This window comes from Sminthopsis crassicaudata, chromosome X (assembly GCF_048593235.1).
Source record: "Sminthopsis crassicaudata isolate SCR6 chromosome X, ASM4859323v1, whole genome shotgun sequence".
Lineage (NCBI taxonomy): Eukaryota > Metazoa > Chordata > Mammalia > Dasyuromorphia > Dasyuridae > Sminthopsis > Sminthopsis crassicaudata.
This window is the reverse complement of record NC_133623.1, coordinates 1,555,384-1,576,262: the sequence shown is the minus strand read 5'-3', so window position 1 is coordinate 1,576,262 and position 20,879 is coordinate 1,555,384. Positions and strand designations below refer to the sequence as shown.

The following is a 20,879-nucleotide window of genomic DNA, read 5'->3' as shown; positions in this document are numbered from 1 at the left end:
CTTGTGTTCAAAAAGTGCTTAGCACACGACAGGCACTTCCATACTTGTTTCTAGGCTTTTAAGACCTTTACTGAAGCAAACCAAGTACAGGAAAGTGAGGGCCCCTGGGCAGGGGGCGAACCCAGCCATCAAAACGTTGCAGTTCCCCGTGTGGAGCGCTGTGACTCTGGGCCCCGGGCCGGCCTTGGCTCCTGAAACGACACGGGTCGCATTGTTAGGTTGCCTGGCCTAGGCCGGGGCTCCCGCCGCCCTTCCCCGGCCCAGCCCTCCGCTAAGTGCTGGGGGCAGCCCGTGGGTAGAGGTCGGGGGGAGTGAGGGGAGCCCGACAAGTCTCCGCCAAGTGGCGGGGACGAGCTAGCCCGGCACCGAGGCTCAGCCCTCGGCCGCAGTCTGGCAGAGGCGGCGGGTTCCTGCTGCTCGGCCCCCAGCCTTCCCTTCTGATTCAAGCTGCTCCGCTGTCAATGCCTCCCCGCCCCTTAGCCCCCTCTGACTTTTGACCCCAGGCCGTGGATTCCTTAACTTCTTACCATCACGGTGGGTCCCATGGTTGGATTCACCCAGGCCTTCTCAAGAGGAATTGTGGTACAGCTTCGGTGACGGGAACCTCATCACCCCCCAGCAGCAGGTAGGGTCTGGCAGCTCTACACCATAGGTGCAGGCAGCCGGGCAGAGGGGATGCTGGGCTGTCCTGGAGATCCCAGCACTGGGAACATTGGAGCAGAATCTCTTTTCACTCACAGCCCGCCCCCCCCTTTTCCCTCCCCCTTCTCCAGCTGCCAGCAAAAACCCAAACTTTTCTAAAGGAGCACAGAGCCATGGAGAGCCAGTTCCCACGGCAGGCTCATCCACCAGCGGGCCGCCTTCTCGGCCTGCCCACCGCTGGACTGGAAGCTCTGGGAGGTCTGGGGCTCACATCCCGGGGAGGGGGGCTTCCGCACAGGCTGCCTCAGCTGTCAATCAGCCGTTACAGGGTAGCTGAGGGAGGACCTGGACAGTCCCGTCCCCAAGGCATACAGTCAGGAGGCAGCGGCTCCCCTCCTGGGCGACCTGGGAGCTTTTTAGTGACCCGATGATCCCAGCGGGAATCCCCCGGGAAGGGACTCCACCCTAACGCAAGGGGACTTGGGCCCGGGCCCATCGTCTCCGTAGCAAAGCCAAGGCTACACGTGACACTTGTGGACACAGCCCGCCGGCTGACAGGGGCTCCACTGGGGCTCTGTCGGCCGTACCCCACCCCAAAGAGACACACACAGCAGCCCGGGACTTTGGTTTCCATCAATAACTTTATTACGGGTCCAGTACAAAGTCGTGCCCTCCAGTGCCCTGGGCAAAGGTGGGGGGAGACAGGGACACCCAGCCCCCGGAGGGGAGCGGGCCTGGGAGAAGGCAGGATGGGGAAGGGGAGGCGAAGGCACCGGCCTGCCGCCTGCTCAGCGGATGGTATAGCGCACGTAGGGCACCTCCACATCCTCACCACTGTCGTCATTGCAGCAGAGCTCTAGTACCAGCGCTTGCACGTGACGGCCCAGCTTCCGCTTTGACACCCGGCTCACAATCTCCGTCATACTAAGGGTATTCCAAGAAAGAACGTGAAAACCACAGCCAACCCTCACCTCTTGCCCCCTGGCTCCCCGAGCCTCGCCCTTCCCTGCAGGATCAGGCCAGAGGCCCGGACGGAGTCGGTGCCCAAAAGCAGGCCCAGATGTGACCAGGGGCCAGAAGTGGAGAATGAGGACCCGATCCCCCCTGCCCCTTCCTCCCAGCTTGCCACGGGGACACTCACGGCTGATCCAGCCGCTCCTTGAGCTTAGCAGCTGGCATGAAGAAGGAATAGAGCATGGAAACACCCTGGGACAGCATTGTGATCTCCAGCTTGTGCTCTGTCTGTGGGGGAACCACCCGGGGTCAGCAAGCCCAGCTCCCCAGGCCCGGGCCTCCCCCTCCCCTCTCCCCAGCCCTTGGGCACCTTGAAGTAGTCCAGAAATTGCTTGAGGGTCATCTCCTCACCACCAGGCTGGAGTCCCTTGACCTCGAAGCGATCCCAGAGTGTCCATTCGTGGTCGTAGTACTGTGTACGAGCGAGAGAGGCCGAGGTGCGTCGTCGGCACGTCTGTCCACTGCGCCCCCCCCCCCCCAGCTCCTCTCCCCCACACGGGGGCCCGGTAGTTCACCTTGTGACGGGGTGCCGCGATGGGCTCCGAGAAGCCAAAGAAAGGCAGGGCAAGGTTGAGAAAGCCGTTCTTGTAGGCTTCGAGTCGCTGGTGGCCCTGCACCACCTTGTAGAGCTCCAGGCACACCAGACCTACCACAGCCGCAGTGGTCGTGGCGATGGCCGGGATGATCTTTCCCGCAATCAGCTTGCTCTGTGAACAGACAGAACCCCGACCTCCACGTCTCTAGGCCGCATTGTAGGATGCGAAAGAGGGGAAACGTTCCAAGGGAAGGACAAAGGCTCTCACCTTGTGTCGGTCAGCAGGGGGAATGTCATAGTTCTCAGCACGAAGGTTGGAGGCGGCCACGATGAAATCCATGTGGAAGTTATTGTCGTCATCCTAGCAGGAGCAGCAGGGGAGGCTTGAGTCCCCAGGGAGCCCCCCACGTACGTCCACTCCCCCGGAGGTAGACTTCTCCCACAATCCACGGTACCTTCTCAAAATCGATGGGGTACATCTTGAACCCGGCCAGCTTCTCTGGACTGGGGAGCGTTGCCTTCAGTTCCTCTAGCCGACTGTCATCTGTGGTGCCGCCAGAAGCAGAAAGCATCCCATCAGACCGGGGGTGGGGAGGGGGGAGGGTCCCCAGGAGGAGACGAGGGAGGGCAGAGCGGGCAAAAGGCAAGACTCCCGAGAGCCGGCCCGAAACTTCAAGGGAAGGGGCAAACTGGGAGGCCAACGGGAGCTGCTGCTTACCGACAGAAGTGTTGGCACTCTGGAGCTCCTGGTCAGAGACATGGATCTTGACGCCGGACTTGGGAGTAAATTCGGGGACGTGCACAGTCTGGATGAGCGTGGCCACGGCTGTCCGGTCCCGAGAGCCCACCAGGCCGTAGGATTGCGCAAACAGGTTAGCAGCCGCCATGATGTAATCCAGATGCAAAGGCTGTGACGGTGAAGAGGCAGATTTGGGGGAGACATCACAAAGGGAAGCTTTTACCATGGTCTGAAATGAGATTTCCTGCCTCCAGCTGGACCTCCTCCCTCAGTCTCCTCCCCCCCCCCCCCCCCCCGGCCCCAGATGTTAAGTAGCTACTCACATTTTGGACGTCAAAAGTGAGAGGATGAGGACATCGCTTAGGTCCGGACCAAAAGGGGGCACCAGAGCTGGTCAACTGACAAGAGAAATTAAGTGGGCAGGGTATTACTGGAGGTCTTGGGAGATCCCACCTCCCGGGATCCCTGCTCAGATTGGGGGAGGCACAAAGGTCTTGTGGTTACCTGCTCAGGAGGGAAATTGTGCAACAGCTGACGGATGTTGTTGGCATACTGGGCGTGCCAGTGAAGGCAGGCCCACGCCACACAGTCAGCCCACGTACGGGGGCGCTGTAGCACCAAGCTCCGCTGGACAGCCTCCAGCACCTCCAGGGGCTGCGTGCCTGCCAGTCGCAGTGTCCGCTCCACAAACTTTGGATCTCTGTGGGTACAGGAGAAGAGACTGGGGGCTTAGGATGGGGGATCAAGACTTGGGGTGTGGGAGAGCAAAAGGATCGAGGATTTGAGAAAAAGGGACTGCTGCCACTCACGTGAGGTACTGATTGACGCTCTCTGCCGGCTGCTTGAAGAGGCCTTCGAACTCATCTCGGGCCCACTGTGCAGGCAAAGGTACAACTGGGTCATTCTGGGGAGGCTTGGGACCCTGGGTCTCCACCTACATAGCCTGGTCCCACTGCTCCTCCCCACAATGTTGGCACCTCCCTGCCTGCCCCCCTCCCCCCCGAGTGACCCCAAGCTTCAAACCTGCAGTGTGTGTTCAATGGCATTGGGGAAGTTCTTGAGAGTGCAGATGGGGATGGATTTTTCTGGGGGGTCTTGGCTGGAGCTGTAGGACTCAGTGAGGAAAGGGATCACCACCTGGACATTGCCCTTGGTGCCCAGCGTGCCCGACTCCAGCAGGGGCTTCCGATAGTACACGCAACGACGGTCCATGTACATGCCTAGCCGAGGGGGGGGAGAAAGCGTTTAAAAGAGGGAGACGGGGTAACCCCCTCCAGAAGATTAGTCACAGCAGGAGCGAACGGGGACCCACGCTTCCTCCCCCCCAACAGCCCCCAGCCCTATCCGCACGTGCGTCAACATTGTCCAAGGCGTTGGTCACACCATCCAATGCCTGGAAGAAGTCGTCGTCATAAATGCGCTCGGTGTCGGGCCCCACGCGATTCTGGTGACTGGTCACGTGCATCTGCGGGTTCATCTGACGGACGGCGGCGGCGGCCGTGTCAGACTTCAGCTTCTACGGACGCACGAGGAGAGAGAGCCATGGGTCAAAGTACTGAGCGGCCGGTGCGCAGCCACCCACCAACCCCCGGGCTCCCGAGATCTTCACCGTGACATCCCAGGGCCGGAAGAGGAACTGCCGGTTGAGGTTGGACTTCTCGATGGTGTCCATATCTGTGACGATGACCTCTCCGCCATCCCCACAGCCTAGGCCGATCATGGCAAAGTTCTTGAGCAGCTCACAGCCAATGGCCCCTGCCCCGACCTATGAACAGAGGGCCAAAGAGGACCAGAACTAGGCAAGAGGTGAGGCCTGGTTGCTTAGGAGGCCTCTCACAAGCAAGACAGAGGAGCAGCCTGGGATAGGCAACTCTCAGGGCAAAGGGTGGGGTCACTCACCAGGAAATACTTCTGCTTTCCAAGCTTCTCCTGCAGGTGAGAGCCAAACACGGCCACTTGGCCATCATAGCGGGTCTGGCGCTGTGAGGAAAAATCGGGTCAGATGCGAGGGTCGGCCCTGGAATAGAGCCCAGCTCCCGTACGGCATCTGGGAGAACTTACTGGGCGGCAATTGTCCTCTGTCAAGATCTGTCTGTCTTCGGGCAGACACTCCAGAGCATCGAAGTACAGCCATTGCATGATGGGCATAAACTTTCCCGAGCAGGCCTGCGGGGAGGGGAGAGTGCCGAATCAGCCCGGTTAGGCCAGACCCCCAGAGAACCAGGAACACAAGTCAGAACCCACCCTCACAGCCCAAGCTCACCTTCATAACTTCCTGGGCAGCCAGGCCCCCGATAAAGGCATTTATGGGAGCCAAATCTCCAGCTGCCATGTAAGCCAACTGCCGCACCAATTCCTCATTCAAATCCTCCTGCAGCAGCCGGGGCGAGGCAGACTCTTTGATAGCCTGAGCCAGGCTCACCATCTCCGCTGCATCCGCCTGCCAAGGGGAACGATGAGCAATAAGTGGCTAGTCCTGTGGTCCCCGCCCAAGACGGGACAGAGGGAAGAGTGATGTGGGCACCCACGGTTGCTCTCCCCCCTGAGGGCTAGGCACCTGATTTTGAGGATGAGGCAGCCGCCCTCGCTGGCTGTAGAACTGGTGGAGTGCCCGAAAGGCCAGGTGGAGATGGGCGGGGCGAGAAAACTTGGCAAAATCGGTCATCACAAATTCGGGCTCAGCCAGGGACAGAGAAAGTGATTTCTGGACGGAGGACGGGGAGGATGGAGAGGGGAAAAAAAAAAAACGGGAACTCAGTAGGAGTCTGCTGGGTGCCAGGCGCTGCGGGAGCTCGTTAAAATCCCCACGATGATCCCAGAGGATGTCAATTATGATCCCCATTTTACAAAGGAGAAAACTGAGGCAGGCCTCGGTTCAGTGACTCGCCAAGAGTCTCACAGCTGATCGTGTCTGATTTAACACGAGACTTCAGACTTCCCGCCACAGCGCCGGTCCCCAGCCCACCCCCCACCCCCCAGAGACTCACAAAACTGATCTTCTTGGGCACTTTGACCTGGGTGACGATCCCACCTCGGACATAGTCGGAGAATCTGGCTGTGTCGCAAATGCTGAAGGTGTACGGGCCTGTGGGGTCGGACTGGTCACGGGAAAGCAAGCAGCACAGCCCACCCCTCTGCTCCCAGCCGCATCCTCTGCCCACTCACCAAGGACTTTGATCTCCACAGGCGATATGCCGTTAAGCTCACTCATGCCTTGCACCTCGGTGAAGGTGACAAAGTCGCCAGTCTCAAAGCCGTGCCGGGCCTCGTCCAGGCAGGTCACCACGCCTGGGCTATCCTGAGGGAGCAGGAGAACAGGTCAGATGGTGACGGGGAGGGCTACTGGGGTCTGGAGCCCACCCAGCCCAGACGGGGATCTCCAAAGCCAGTGCCTTACCTTAGTGACCATGGAAACCATGGCGCTAAGCGGCTGCTCCCCATTTGCGTCTGTCAGGATCATTTCTTCACCAAAGTCGCAGAACAGCTGCCTGTGAGTGAAGCAGCAGAAGAGTTCCTTACCTTCTGCGGCAGTGACCGAGAAGCCCGAGGGAGGCAGATCGGGAAGGCCAGAGGACAGACTCACCCGAAGAGGCCCCGAGTGTCGGCCACCACCAGCTTGATACCACGACTGTGGCAGAACTCGCCTACGCGCAGCTGCTCCTCCAGAGGAGAGTTGGTGAGGACGACCACCTGAGCGGAAGCAACCGACTTAAGGGGGGGCAAACCCAGAGGCTGCTGGGAGCTATAAAATGGGAACTTACAAGGAAATCCGAGAGATTCGGTGAACTAGCGTTGGAAGCAAAACGAAGCAGGAAAAAGCTGATCTGGAGCCAAGAGGTCCTGAATTCTAATTCCAGACCTGTCGCTTGCTACCTGGGTGACCCTTTCAATTCTGGGCAACAAAGGGAAGGGAGATGCACGACATCTACGATCCCACCCCCTTCCCCCTCCCCCAGCAAGGATGGATCAGGGAAGAGTCAGCTATTTGGCCAAGGTGAGCCAGGAAGTGGCAGAGGTGGAACTGGAGTCCGTGTGTGTTCAGGGCATAGACCTTCTCGGATGCCCCGGAAGAAAATCCAAAAGAAAGACAGGTGGAAATATTTGAGAAATGAAACAGGGACACGGCTGGTGAAGATCTCAGGGTACCTGGAAGTTGCTAAGGAAGTCCTCAGTGAGAGGCCCTGTGTAGGAACAGACCGGAACGTAGGCATTGAGCTCAGCCAGACGGGGTTGGGAAACCTCTGCCCGGTTCTTGCCCACGTCTTCTTCTCGAAGGTAGAACTAAGGTTTGGAAGAAGGGAAAGGGTGAATAACTTCAATGGGGATGTGTGTGTGGCTGGGGGGGGGGGGGGGGGAGAAGGGGAGAATAAGAGAGTTAGAGGTTGGAGGAAATGAACCCTATAGATGGGCTGAGGTTACCTGAGAAGAAAGATCAGCCCACTGGGCAGCCCCCTGATCATGGAGGGTAACAGCTTTGACTCCACCAAGGATAATGTTCTTGGCGATCTCAACTCCTAGGCCCCGGAGGCCGGACACTAGAACGCTGGAAGTCTGAAGTCGCTTCATGGCATCGTGGCCTAGCACGTAACTGAGGAGATGAGAGCAAGATCTCAGCCGGGTAGCTCTAGAACCCAACCCCAGTTTGACAGCTTCTTCCCTTCCCAGCTCCCAACAGCCCCAGCCTTACAGCTGCCTGGAGTATAGGCCCTCGTCAATGTCAGCCTCATTCCCGTTCTTGGCCATTCCCTGTAGACGCAGAAAGTGACAAAAGAGAGGCGCAGGGTGAGGTGAGGCTGCCCCAAGCCCCAGGATCCACCTGGCCATCGGGACTCGGGGCTGAGCACTCACGTTGGCAGGTGTAGTGGGCACTTCAGAGGGAACAGGATGGGTAGGAGAGCAGTTAGAACCTGGTTTTGGCTCAGGCCCGGACACGCGACGCTTCTTGGACAGCGGCGAGCTGGACATCTAAGACACAGAGAGGAGGGTTGTCAGGGCGAGCCCAAAGAGAGGGAGGAGAACTCAAAGGGGAAGAAGCACAACAATGAACCACACATGGGGGTGATGTGGTGAAGAATGTCGGGACGATCCCACGGAGAACAGGTAATTAGTAATTAGAACACGTGGGAGAAGTCCGCCCCGAAATGGGTGCAGCAGGAAATCTGAGGAAAAGAAACTGTGCCCGAATGGCCCAGAAGGTCAGGGAAGGGAATGAAGTGGTCATACTGGGGGTTGGGGTACAGCGGAGGTAGAGAGGAGTATGAGAGCAGAGGAGCCTCCTGGACAGGTAGACAGAGAGACCACAACAGGACAGGGTGTCGTTAGAGAGGAATAGCAAAGCAGGCCCAGGGATGGATGGGGTCAGTGGGAAAGAGAAGATCTGATCAAGTCCAGGAGGCACATGACAGTTTGTGAGGAAAAGGGAACAGCAGTGGGTCAGCTATCTGCCAAGCGAGGGATGACACAGGGTACAAGAAGAAAGAAGCACCATTGTCCTGACTGGCCAAATCTGTCGTCCTTCCTACAGCCTCAGGTAACGGGGTAGGAGTGGGGAAGAGTGTCAAAGACGCTTCCAAACCAACAGAAGGCCAAAAGAGAGGGGGGGAGGGGAAGGGGATGAAAGGAAGGCGCTGTCCAGGGTGCTCCTCGGTCTTATCTCCAGTGGATGCAGGTCAGCCGGCCACCCTCCTCCCCACCCACCCACTCAAGGTCCCGGGGTGAAAAGGGTGAGGGAGGCCGGCCTGATGCCCCCCCCCCCACCTCGGGCGGGCCCCGCCCCACCCCTTCGGCAGAATCCCGGGTGGGGCCCGGCAGTACAGCGGCCCCGCCCCCTGGGGGGTGGAGAAATCGCAGCAGGGGGTGGAAGGGGGGGAGATCTCAGCTTGGAAGTGGGGGAGGAGATCCCGGCAGTCAAAGGGGGGAAGGGAGGCGAGGCAGGGGTGGTGGTGGGGGGGACAGATCGCGGCAGACAGCGAGGGAGGGAGAAGAAGGGGAAGAAGGACAGGAGATCTCTGGAGGGAGAGGGGCGGCCGGCAGGCCTGGAGGCAGGCCTGTTACCAAGGCCTGTTCCCCGGGGCCCGATCACCGCAGTCGCTGCAGTCGCCGTCGCCGTCTGAAGCTCAGGGAAAAGCCCCCGCCGCCGCCCAAGGCCAGCCCCGGTGCCTGGAGTCTCAGCCTCTCTACGGGCTGCTTCGGTCCCAGACACAAGATGGCGGCTGCCGCCGCAGAGCCGGAACAAAACCCGCGGGTGGCTCCGCCTCCTGCCGCAGGCACCGCCCCAGCCCGGGCCCTCCCCTAAGCCGGCTGGCGAGCCACTCCCCCCCGAGCCCCGAGTCCCACACCCCACCCTCGCGAATCCCTCGCCCCGGATGGCAGGCAGCAAAGGCGATACATGCCCCGAAAGCGGGATGCCAGCGGCTCGGGCGGGTACGAGCAAACCTGCAAGCGGCCTTTCCCCAAGCTCCCGGCCCCAGCGCTCAAGCCAATCGAATAGGTGTCCACATCCTCACCCCCGAAATGCTCCCGCCCTCCCGTCTCTTGAATGACAAGGAACACTGCCAGCTACCAGGCCCAGCCTCGCCGAAATTCTCCGGTGTCTACGCCTTGCGCCTGCGCGCCCCGAGATGGGCCAAAGCCTACCCCTCCCCACGCGGAGAAGGCATAAGTTCGCGCACGCGCCTGCCCGCGGCCCATCCGCCTCGCCCAGCGCAGGCTAGAAACCGCATTCCTCCACCCCGCCAGCTAATAATGCACGCAATGCCGGGGCGGGGGAGGGGGAGGGGCGGGAGGGGGAGAACCGCACCTCCTACATAAAGGCCCAGCATGGATTGTCCCGCCCCCTGCGAGGAGCAATAAACTCCGAGCGGGAGTAGGCGCTCCGCCCCTAATGAATAATAGCTAAGACGACCCCGCCTCTTGCGCCCGGCCAGCTACACAAGGACTAAACCCTCACTGCACCCCCCCCACACACTCTCGGTCTCCTGGAAAAGCTCTCCCCGGGGTCGCCCTCCCCCAACACTACGTCTCTCCACTCACCCCCTCCTCCGGCTCGAAGCCGCCGAGGCCTACTCTTCCCCTAGAGCTGGAGCCGGTGATGGAACGGGAGCCAGAGCTGACTGCAGCCGAGGAGCCCCGGCTGGCGTAGCGATGGGCTGAGCGCGGAACTTGGGGTCCCCGGGCCTGAAGGGGGAAGGTACTATCTGTGACAAGGGGGAAGCGTTCCTCTAAACGCGACTCTCGCAGCCTAACTTCTGCTCTCACATCCGAATGCGCCCCTTTGTCACCTCAAGCCTAATCAGTGCCCTAATTCATATTAGATCCTGGCTCTTTTGGGCCCGTGCCAGGAAGAAGCTGGCTCCAGAGGTACCCAGGGAATCCCCTGGTCGAGCGCACGTGGTACGCTCCAGGCTGGTAGCCGTAGCAGAGCCTGCTGGGAATTGTAGTTCAACCTACGCTGGCATTAGACCGGAGCACGTGGTGAACGCTACCCTAAACTGGACCAGGGTGGGGAAGAGGAGGCTTAGGGTAGCGGAAACAACTTCCTAGTAGGGCGCGGGCATTAGGGAAAGCTGGGAAATAGGGCGGGACCGATTTTGAAAATCTTTCGCGGAGACGACTCTAAGTTAAAGTACGGGTTCTGGAGAGATGGAGCTAGGAGAAAAGGGGGATGGGATGGGGTGGGGTGAGGGTGACTAGAACGGAAGACACTTAGAGTTAAAGCCAAAGTGAGGCCAGACGCGTCTCCTGCAGACTTAGTGTCTGAAGCAGAAACGGATCAAGACATTCGAATACAGAGACTGAAATGAGAACAAAGATCCAGGGGACGGGGAAGCAGTGGGCCAGAACCCGAGACCAAAAACGGGAAGGGGATGCGGAGGGAGGAGGAGGAGGAGGAAGAAGAGGAGGAGGAGGAGGAAGAGGAGACAGATCCAAAACCCGAAAGGAAGCTTGAGAATTCGTTTTAACTTCTCTGTGGTGTGCATCCGAGGTCATTGGAGAGCTTTTGGTGGAGCCGCACTCGGTACAGATGGCAAAGAGAGGCACGTAGACAGAGAGCAGGGAGAGATCTAATGTAATCCTCTCGTTCTATAGATGGAAGCTTAAGGGGTCTGGGGTCCCACGGTGTTGTGTGGGGGTAGGATTTGAACCCGGATCTTACTGATTCCAACTTCAGCACTTTTTCCACTGAAGGGAAGTTGGAAGTCATCAAATCCAACTCCATCTTAATAGCTGAAGTATGGGTCGTGCCCAAGAGCATACCAGCAGAGTCAAAGCCATGATTTGAAACCGTGGTTACCTGACTGACCCATTCCTGGTCCAACTCTATTCCTCGAACACCCCCCCCCCCACAAAAGAATCTCTCCAGTGACTGTTTCTTTAGGGTTTTGTTTTTTAATTATTTTTAAGAGTACTGATTTTTCGCTGCCTGAGTGCTTGCTTTCAGTAAGGTGCTCCAAAAAGTCTGAGCCCGCCCTCTGAGGAGCAATATACGTTTTAACAATCCGTAGAGTGCTACGGCCTTCTCCCCTCGGGCCTGGGACCCAGATCTGCATGCACTTTGCTGACTTGCAAAAGCAAAAAAAGCAAAAGCAAAACCTGTGAAAGCGCTGGGAAGCCAAGGTCAATTTTGACTCTACCGAAGCAAGAAAGATAAAGCAATGGCTCGCAAAGGTCAGCAAGGCACAGAGAACGTAGTAGGTCACGCCAAGCTAGGGAGTTTGAAGGGAAGTGCGGTGACCACTCCACTCCATCCAGTGGCGCCAAAAGGGTCTAGCGCGAGGAAGGATCCTTCCGCGACGCGCTAAAGGACAAAGGGGCGGAGCCCATCTGTCGGGTTCGTCCGCTCCCTTCAGAGCTGGAATCACGTGAGGTGGAACTCCGCCTCCTCTCTAGACGGACGTGTCGCCGGTTTGGCCAATCGCCACGCCTTCTGAGGAGCTAGGGGCGGAACTCGGCGGGGAGGCGCTGAAGAGACAAGGCGGTTCATCATAGAAAACGCTCGGGAGAGGGCGCACCAGCCCGCCAGAGCACGCCGGGGACGGGTCGGGCTCGCGCCTGGGCGGCAGGGGCCGGGAAAATGAGGGGCGGGGCGAGGGGTGGGCGGAGCTGCCGCCGCCGCCATCTTCACTTGGTAGTTTGGGGCCAGCCAGGGGGAGGCAGCAGTGGGTTGCCCCGGGGCGGAGAAAGGGGAGAAGGAGAAGGAAGGCGGCGGCGGCGGCGGCGGCGGCGGGGGCGGCGGCGGCGGTAGCAGCGCCGGCAGCGCCAGCTTCGCCGTGGTCCGAGCCGTGCTTTCCCGCGGGCCCGGGCCGGCCCCGGTGACAGCCGGCGCGCTTGAGCACTCTGCGGGCGCGCGCGCGCGCGTGCCCGCAAGGGAGGTGGTAGCAGCGGCGGCGGAGGCCGGGTGATGTGCCCGAGCCCTCGCCTCACGGTCCGGACCCGGCAGGTGAGCGGTTGGGCCCAGGGGAGGGCAGGCGGGCAGCCCGAAGGGGCTGGGGCTGACCTGGCCCGGAGGCACCGACCCGCGGTGGCGGCGCAGGCGGCCCCGGGGGGTGGGGGTGCGGAATAGAGGCCCAGGCGCCGAGCGGGCGCGAGTCCGAGCGGGCGTGCGCGCTCTCGGCGGCGGCGCGCTCCTCCTACCCTCCTCTTCTCTCTTCCTCTGGTCTTCCCCCCTCCCCGCCCCCCCCCTCCCTGCCGCCTTCTCTCCCTCCCTCTTCCCCCTCCTCCTTCCCCTCTTCTCCAGCCCCCTCCTTCCTCCCCAGAGGCTGCGGTAGGCCTGGGGAGGATCAGATGGATGAATGACGGGAGCAGGCGGCTGGACGGGGCCCAGATCGGGCGGGGCAGCTGGCATGGCCTCTCCTTTGGCCTCCTGGCCCCCCAAGTGCCAGGCCCTAAACAGGGCGTCCCCAAGTTCTGCCATGTGCTTGGCGACTTCTAGAGCACCCATCACCTCATTCTGCGCCGTCCTCTCTTCGAACCCTCGCCAGGGGAGCTTGCCGGGGCCAGGCTGAATGGGCCGAAGCTCCCGGTTGGGTCTAGAGGCCACTCATAGGCCCACTCCCTCTTTCCTTCTGCCAGCCATCTGAGGGGTGGGATCCCATCCGGGCCGGCCGGGATCCCAGCTCGATCTCCCTTGGCCCCGTTTGCTCCAGCCGCTGTCTGCCCTGCTTTTGAGAAGGCCCTCTATTGGCTTCACCTGTGGGGCCCTGGCAGTGGCCACAACACCTTAACTCGGGAAGGGTGCTCGCTGGCGGCTGGTGCCAGACCGGCAGGCTTCTCCAGGCCTTGCGATCAACAGGCCTGGCCCTTCTCCCCAGCAGGCTGAGTCTCCACGTTTTTAGGAAAATGGGGCTGAGGCTATCGGACTGTAAGGAAAGAACTCTGTAAACTTGCCAGCTGTGCTGTGGAAACTTGATGTGTGAGGGCGATTCTGGGACCCGCCTGAAGGGGGGGAAGGGATTTCCCTTCTCCACTGAGCCATTCGGGAAAGGTACCTCCGAGGTGTGGGCCTGCGCTCACCCCTTTGAGCCACACCTGGCACCCTGCTGGAGCTCCTCCAGCCAGTTGGGCCCAGGCTCTAGGGCTGCCTGGCGAAGCCCCCCGGCCTTTTGGAATCTGTGTCTTTATGTAATTGGAGACGCTCACTTTCAGTTGCTTGCGGTAACAAACAGCGCCTTCCCCCCCATGTGGCCGTGGGTTCCAACTTAACAACCAGGGCTCCGGAGGGGGACAGGTGCTAAAGCCCTCTGTGCTCCAAGGGGCTTCTGGGGTTTCCCTCCCCAACCCGAGGTAGCTGGGAACCTGTTATTCCCTCGGGAATACAAAAGGGAGGAAGAAAAGGCGCAAAAGACAGTTTGGGGCAGATTCAGGGAGACAGAGGAGCTTGAATTCAATCCTGAGTCATTCCCAGGACGTTTGGGGAGTGGGGCTCTAGCCACAGAGGAAGGCGGCCGAGCCCCTGCACTGGTCAAGGAGGACTACCTGGAAGCTGGAACTGGGCGGCTTCGGGCCCTGTCCTTGACCTTGGGCTCTGGCACAGTTTTGGGAGCCAGTCCCTTCTGTTCTTGGCGGTTGTCACTTCTTCTCTGGGTGTGGGACTGAAAATGATACCTACCATTTCTCTGGCCCTTTAAGAGTTCATTCACATGTACCCATGCTGGTTTTGTTTTTTAATAGTATTTTTTCCCCCTCAAGTCCACGTAAAGATAGTTTCCAACATTCATTTTTTGTTAAACTTCTCCTCTTAGATTTTGCTCCTTCCATCCCTCACCTGCCCCCTCTCCAAGGCAGCAAGAAATCTACTACTAGATAAATGTGTGCAAACACTTTGGGCAGAAAAAATCCCACCTAAAGGAGGGGAAAAAAGCCTGGAGGAAGAAAAAAGCAAACAAAAAAACAAAAAAAGTTTAAATACTATGCTTCAATCTCCAGACTTCTGTCCCTGAGTGTGATTGGCATTTCCCCTCCCAAATGCATTGAAATGGCCTTGAATCACCTCATTGCTGAGAAGGGCTAGGCCTATCACAGCAGATCATGGCATAATCTTGTTACTCTGTCATACTGATCTCCTGCTTCTGCTCATTTCACTTGGTATCCCTTCATGTAGCTCTCTCCAGGCCCCTCTGAAAGCATCCTGCTGATTGTTCCTTACAGAATAATATTCCTTTGCATTCATATCCCATCATTTATCCCGACATTCCCCAACTAGGGGCAGCCGCCCAGTTTCCAGTTCCTCGCCATTACATAAAGGGCTGCCACAAACATTTGTGCACATGTGGGACCCTTTCTCCCTTTTGGGATCTCTTTGAGATCCAGACCCAGTACAGATACTGCTGGATCAAAGGGATCACAATTGGATGGCCCTTTGGGCCTAGTTCCAGATTATTCTCCAGAATGGTTGGATCATTTCACAACTCCACCAACAATATATTAGTGTCCCAGTTTTCCCACATCCCCTTCAACATTTATCGTTTTCCTGCCAATCTCAGAGGTGCACATATCCGTGCTTTCTCCCAGCAGGCCTCTGAGGTGTTTACTGTTAATAATTCTTGTCTGTTTACATAAGAGCAAACCAAAACACAAAGATACTTGGAAATTCTCAGTCAGAACAGAGTGGCAGCCCGGGCTCATTCTCTTCTTTTCCTTCCTTTCTTTCGCTTTCCTGCCTCCCCCCCCCCCCTTCTTTCTCTCTCCCTCCCTCTTCCTCTCCCCCCCACCCCAGCTTTCTCATCATGCTGGAGACAATTCAGGTTGGCTGCTGCTATTTTTCTTTTTTCTTCCTCCATACCAAGAGTTGGGTAGTCGGCCCTGCCCGGATGGGCTTGGGCTGCTCCTGACCCCGTCTTTCTTTTGTCTTCCCAGATCCCTCACGGGAGTTCTTGTACAGGCTGGCGGAGCATGGTGGCAATAGCAGGGCTGGTGGCAGCTGGGAAGTGAGGCGGAGCCATCGGCCCAGGAGCAGGCCCCCCCCGGACATGGAGTATGAAAGACGGTGAGAATGGAGGGAGGGGGCCGTCCAGAAGTGAGGATTCTTGGGGCTCTGGGTCGCTACTGAGCTCCCACATGGTATTGCTGAATGCCAGGTAGCGCCCATGTCCGCTGCACATACAGCCTGAGGAACAGAGACGTTGTTGTACTGGTAACCAGCATATGTGGCAGAAACGAGGGGCACTCTCTGGTTTTCTCCGAGGTCTACTTTGGTTTGTTTTGGGAGGGGTGAAAAGGGGGTTCAAAGTGAATGATCTGCGATTCTAATGTTTTCCTTCAATAAAGATTCAAGGACCATGTGAGAAGTGAGGTCTCTGATCCCTGCTGCCCCCTCCCGCCACCCCCACCCCCCCAAGACTTCTTGCAGTTGGACAGTGGCCATCCTTGTAGAAAGCTGACTGAGTCCAGTCCTCCTCTGCTTTGGTGGTCCCGGTGTCTGCCTTGCCAGCAGCAGCAGAAAGGCCGGTCCCTGACAGCCTCACGCTGGCGTTCCCCCGGGATGCTGGGCCGCAGACGGGACGGCTCCATCGGCCTCCCTTTGAGTCTGAGGAGCCTAGAGACACGGCAGAGAGGGAAGCAGTGTCGCCACGTGGTGGGGCCGGCCCTGTGCCCCACAGCCCAGGCCGAGACACGGCCGCGTGGGATGTGATGGCTCTCGTGGTGGGGAATGCCAGGTAGCAGAGGAACTCCTGGCCCGCCCTGGAACCCGAGATGATGCTGAGCTGGGAGGTTGGGGGGGAGGGGTTAGACCATGCTACATTTCCCCTCCCAGGGCAGAAAATCTCGGCGCTTTGCTCTGGAGGTCAATGGGCTCTCCATCCAGCAGTCCCTCTTGTGCTCAGTAATTGAGAGAGGCGCCAAGTAGGGGACAGAGCCCTCCCAGAGATCACGGGTCTGGGTCCAGACGTCCTGGTAGCTCTGCCCATTTAGGTTCGATAAGGTCTTTAGTGGTTGGTGGTACTGAGGCTGCTCTTGTGTGGGCAGTTTGTGCAGGAGCTCCTGAGGCCCCATCGAGCAGCGCACAAAAAAGATGCCAGGATCGTCCTCTCCATTTTGTAAACAGGGCTTTCCTTGCCATACTCTGCCCAGCTCTGGGGTCTTCCTCTCTGTCCAGTGCTTCCAGCCAAGACCAGGACTGGGCAGACCGCCAACAATCCCTTAAGCCTTGATTTTCTCATCTGTAAGTTTGGGATCATTAATCCTTGGCACTACCTCTCATCCTCAAGGGACCCTTGTAAGGAAAGTGGGTCCTTGGGCCCCCAAAGTGCTGTTCTGGTCATTTCAGCCCCTGCCGAGCCTGGCAGGCAAGACTTTGAGCATCTCTGGCTTCGCCGCTAGAGATGGACCCAGGCTGGCTTGTGGTTCTTCCCCGGCTACTCCAGGGGCTGTTCAGAGTTGCACTTGGTGATTGATTTCCAGGCTAAAGGCTCCCCCTCATTTCTCTGTCCTTTTCCCAGCAAGCACGCGGCAGCAGCCAGCCCAACAGCCGCCTCTCTGAGGAAATGTGCTCCCCATCCCTCCCCTGAGCCTTGTGAAGGGATGGGGCGTGGGCTGCTGCAGGTGGGCCCGCTGAGCCCTTTCAGGAATGGCGACTTCTGTGCTCGAGCTGGATTTAGACCTAGGGTTCAACACTCCCCCTTGGGCTTCCCTGCCCGCTCTTTTTAGAGATGGGAGCCCAAAGGCTTCTACTGACCCGGCGCTGTCTCCCCTCTCCAGAGGTGGCCGTGGAGATAGGACTGGCCGCTATGGCGCCACTGACCGCGGCCTCCAGGACGACGGGCTGGACAGCCGGAGTCAAAGAGACCACGATTACCGGGACATGGATTACCGCTCCTATCCCCGGGACTTCAGCAGCCAGGAGCCCCGCCATGATTATGATGACTCATCTGAAGAGCAGAGTGCAGAGGTGGGTGCCAAGACCCCCTTGAGGTGGATGGACTCTTTTCTGGCCTGGTCCCGTCTGTGCTGCCGTGGCTTCGTGCTCTTCCCAGAGAGTGACCGGCCTGACCCTTGCCTGCTCCATCCTGTGCCCTTCAGGCCTTTGGGGCTGTGCCTTTCCTTTCTCACCCAGCTCAGCCTCTGAGAATGCCATAATCCTGCCTGTCTCTGGAGGACTCCTAGGAGGAGGAGGTGGTGGTGGTGGTAGTTGAGGTTTTAGCCTCTAGGGACAGACACTCTCACTTTGTCTCTAATTCTTGTCTGGCTCTGCCTCCAGAGTACACAAGGTCTAATTCTTCCTCACCCACTCACCAGCACCATCCCCCAACTAAACTTTGATTTTTGAAGAACACCCAGAGCAAGCCAAATTAGGGTGACGAGGAGCCCCACATTTGTGTAATCAGGATGTCAGCCAGGACGCGGGGGGTTGCCCACCGTAGGAGGCTCGGGCCCTGCCCCCGAGCCATGTCCCGTAGCTTTTGATGGGGAACTGGCCCCTGCTTTAGAACATGCTTTCAGCCAGAGGGGAGAAGCAGAAAATGGCCCGGTCCCTCCTTCCCCCAGCGGGCCACTGAGGGCTGGTTCTCAAGACCAGAGCACAGGCCCTTCTGGGGGCTTTCTCTAGGATAACCAGAAACATTTACCGGGGAGAGGAAGAATCAGGCCCTTTAAATGCCCTTAAGAGTTGGAATCTTCCCTTCTCGCCCTCACCCCAGGGAAGGACATCATGGCTTCCGGCTTACTTGGTTGGGCCAGGCTGGGGCCGTGGGATGTTAGGGAGAGGAGGGAGGCATGGGACATAAGGCCCAGCTAATGGAAAGGAGACAGCCCAGCCTCAGGAAAGGGTGTGACAAAGTCCTCGGCGTTGAGGGTTGGGACTACCTGGGCAGAGGTGGCAAGTGAGCTGCTCTTGCTGCAAACTCCCCCCTTCCCCTACCCCCCCCCCAAGGTAAGCCCGCTTTCCTTCCCACCCCTTCCTGGACCTTTCTCTCACTTGGAGGGCAAGCCTGGAGGGCAGTAGACCAGACGGCCTCTTGGGTTGTTATGGGCAGGGGCGGGGCCTCATTTGCTGAGCCTGTGCTGCTGGGTCTGCAAGCCCTCTCCCCGCTTTCTGTGCTGGGGGTCAAGGGTGAAGCTAGCATTGGCCACTCAAGCTTGGGCCTTAGCGTTCTGGAAACGTCAGCCCGCCCTGAGGCCATGGGCAATGGGCATCCCTCTGGGCCTGAGGAGGGTCCCACCTGCCCATGGCCCTGGCTTTCCAAGCCATGGAGAGCAGCGTGGCTGCACTGCAGGCCCACGGTGGGCTGACTGCCTGGTTTTTCTCGTCCCCTTCTGTCGCTCAGGATTCCTACGAGGCTTCCTCGGGTTCTGAGACGCAGCAGCGTAAGCGGGACAGTCCTACCGAGCCCCTAGGCTTCCCTGGAGATGGGGACTACCGGGACCAGGACTATCGGACCGAGCAAGGAGAGGAGGAGGAGGAAGAGAAGGCCAGTCACATCATCATGCTGAGGATGCTGCCCCAGGCAGCTGCAGAAAACGACGTACGTGCCTTTGGGGCCGTGCTGTGCCCCTTCTTGCCACCCTGATCCTCCCTTCTCCCAGGTCCAGATTGGAGGGCTCCTCCTAAATTAAAAGTGAAGTTGTAAGGGAGTGGGCTTTACAGTAGGCAGCTGCCACGAGCCTAGCACTCTAGGCTCCTGGGAAACAGGGATTCAGTCGCCTCCCTGGTGCTTCCGTCCACCCAGTGCCAGGGCTCAGGGCTCCTTGCATTCTTGTGGGGAGCAAATATTCCCTCACAGAGAGCTGGGAAGGACCCACGTGTCAGCAGTGGCTGGCCCATCTCCCACGTGTGCGTGTGTGTGTGTCTCCTGCCCCTCCCCCCAGGCAGCCTCCCCGACTTTGAAGACTCCCCAAAGCCCGGTCAGCCGTCATCCCATTGCCTCATCACAGCTGACTTATATCTGTCTGCCTCGCCCGGTTCCTGCCACTTAGCTGGGGTTTGGCTCCTACCCTCCCCCTGATGACTCTTGTGGGCCTTCAGCTTGGCCTGTGGGCCATCTTGGTGCTGCTTGGCTTTCTGGGGGTCCCGCCTCTTCCCCAGAGCCAGGGTTCTTCACCTTTTACATGGTGCGGCGCCTCGGACATCAGTCCGGTGAAGTCCGTGGACCTTCTGAGAAACGGGTTTTAAAACATGTAAAATAAAAAACAGAATCATGAAGGAAGCCAGAGGGTAGTGCAAAGACAGATGCAAGTGTTTTCCATCCACGTGCTTGGGCCCCCTGAGAGCTGGCCCTGGAGCCCAGGCCAAAGCATCATGTCCTTGTACCGGGCTCCCTCGGGGGCTTGGCCTGGCCTCCCTTTCCACCCTAACAGAGTGCTTTTACCTTGTCTCCCACAGTTCCTCAGAGCGGAGTTTTTAAGCCATCAGACTCATTTCCTTCTCTTCCTCTCTTTCCCGCTCCCTCCCCTCCAGGCCCTGCCCTGGCTTCTTTCCCAGCTCACCGGTTTCAGGGGCCCTCTGTCTCATGCACTTGCTTCTTGTTGGCCCATTAGAGCAGGAGCTGCAGTGGGGGGGGGGGGCTGGCTGGCCCCCGCTCACATCCCCATGTGTCAGCCCCATGCTCCCCTTGCTCCTCTGAGCCACCTACTGTCTTCTGTCCCCCTCTGCTCCCAAGGCATGACTTCCCCTCCCAAGATCCTCCTCCAGAGCCTGGAACGTGACCTTTACTTCACTGCCCCATCATCCACTGTGATTCTCAAACTATTTAGCGTATGCTCTGAGCAAAGCCCTAGGAAGAGAAAGCCCACACAGATCCCCCTGTGAGCTTATTTTCTATTGGGGGGGGGAGGTCCTCCAGCACGCACGGGGGAGGGTGGAGCAGTTCCAGGGGCCGAGCCCTGGGACTTTGGGGGGCCTTCATGGAAGAAGTGGGCTCAAAAGAACTTGAGACTAAGATGGGGCAGGGAAGAAGATGACAGGACAGTGTGAACAGAGATGGAGACCGAGGCAGGGGCGGTCCTCGGCCAGCAGGTCGAGCGGGAAGAGTTTGGGAAAGTGTGTGACGAGGACCGTGGAAATGGCTTCTGGGATCTCCCTCGTTCTCTAGCTGAGCGAGGCCAGGCCCAGCCAGGGCCAGAAGCGGCAGAGGGGGAGAACTCCTGACTTCTCAAACCAGGCCTGTTTCTGCCTCCTATGTGTGCTGCACACTTTGGAGCTGAGAGAGGAAGGTGCTGGAAGGATCCACAGGAACAGGAAAGGGGGCAGATCTCGTGAGAAGGCCGGCAAGAGCTTCCAGGCTTGCTGGGGCATCTGTGGGGAGAGCGCAGCAAGCACATGGACAGATCCTGGGGGAGGAAGGGAATACCACTTGGCTGGAAGTTCTCTGAATAGGGCCTTCAGAATGGATGAGATTGTGGGAGAAGCGGAGCCCGGCAGCTCCGTGGTCCCCAAGCCCCTATGGTGTGTCCTTGTGAGATGCCGTCACCATCTGTTGCCGTAAGGTTTTCTGGGCCGCAGGGCGAGGAAGAGGA

General features: G+C 58.9%; 2 protein-coding genes across 9 annotated transcripts in view; one reads left to right on the top strand and one right to left on the bottom strand.

The window, feature by feature from the left end:
* Nucleotides 1-1,264: 1,264 nt before the first annotated feature.
* On the bottom strand, nt 1,265-10,113 carry UBA1 (ubiquitin like modifier activating enzyme 1). Of its 5 annotated transcripts, none has more exons than XM_074277196.1 (26): nt 9,963-10,113; nt 7,779-7,895; nt 7,618-7,676; nt 7,350-7,518; nt 7,077-7,211; nt 6,514-6,620; nt 6,328-6,418; nt 6,096-6,228; nt 5,918-6,015; nt 5,488-5,634; nt 5,194-5,370; nt 4,992-5,096; nt 4,830-4,910; nt 4,540-4,695; nt 4,281-4,446; nt 3,954-4,150; nt 3,740-3,804; nt 3,435-3,630; nt 3,254-3,328; nt 2,910-3,099; nt 2,647-2,735; nt 2,460-2,552; nt 2,172-2,363; nt 1,967-2,068; nt 1,784-1,884; nt 1,265-1,566 (listed from the first exon to the last, which is right to left on the bottom strand). In XM_074277196.1, exons 2-26 carry the CDS (start codon nt 7,893-7,895, stop codon nt 1,431-1,433), a joined length of 3,177 nt encoding a protein of 1,058 aa, XP_074133297.1. In that variant the 5' UTR covers nt 9,963-10,113; the 3' UTR covers nt 1,265-1,430. The 5 variants fall into 5 exon arrangements, with proteins under 5 accessions (XP_074133297.1, XP_074133298.1, XP_074133299.1 ...); XM_074277197.1 differs by lacking the exon at nt 9,963-10,113 and adding an exon at nt 9,437-9,627; XM_074277198.1 differs by lacking the exon at nt 9,963-10,113 and adding an exon at nt 9,323-9,400.
* Nucleotides 10,114-12,155: 2,042 nt separating this feature from the next.
* RBM10 (RNA binding motif protein 10) overlaps nt 12,156-20,879 on the top strand; it is a 35,284-nt gene continuing 26,560 nt past the window's right edge. For all 4 annotated transcript variants that reach the window (XM_074277202.1, XM_074277200.1, XM_074277201.1 and 1 more), the window contains exons 1-4: nt 12,156-12,369; nt 15,285-15,414; nt 17,127-17,316; nt 18,692-18,889. In XM_074277202.1, the coding sequence (XP_074133303.1) occupies nt 15,398-15,414; nt 17,127-17,316; nt 18,692-18,889 (405 nt within the window). In that variant the 5' untranslated portion in view covers nt 12,156-12,369; nt 15,285-15,397. The remainder of the gene's footprint in view (nt 12,370-15,284; nt 15,415-17,126; nt 17,317-18,691; nt 18,890-20,879) is intronic.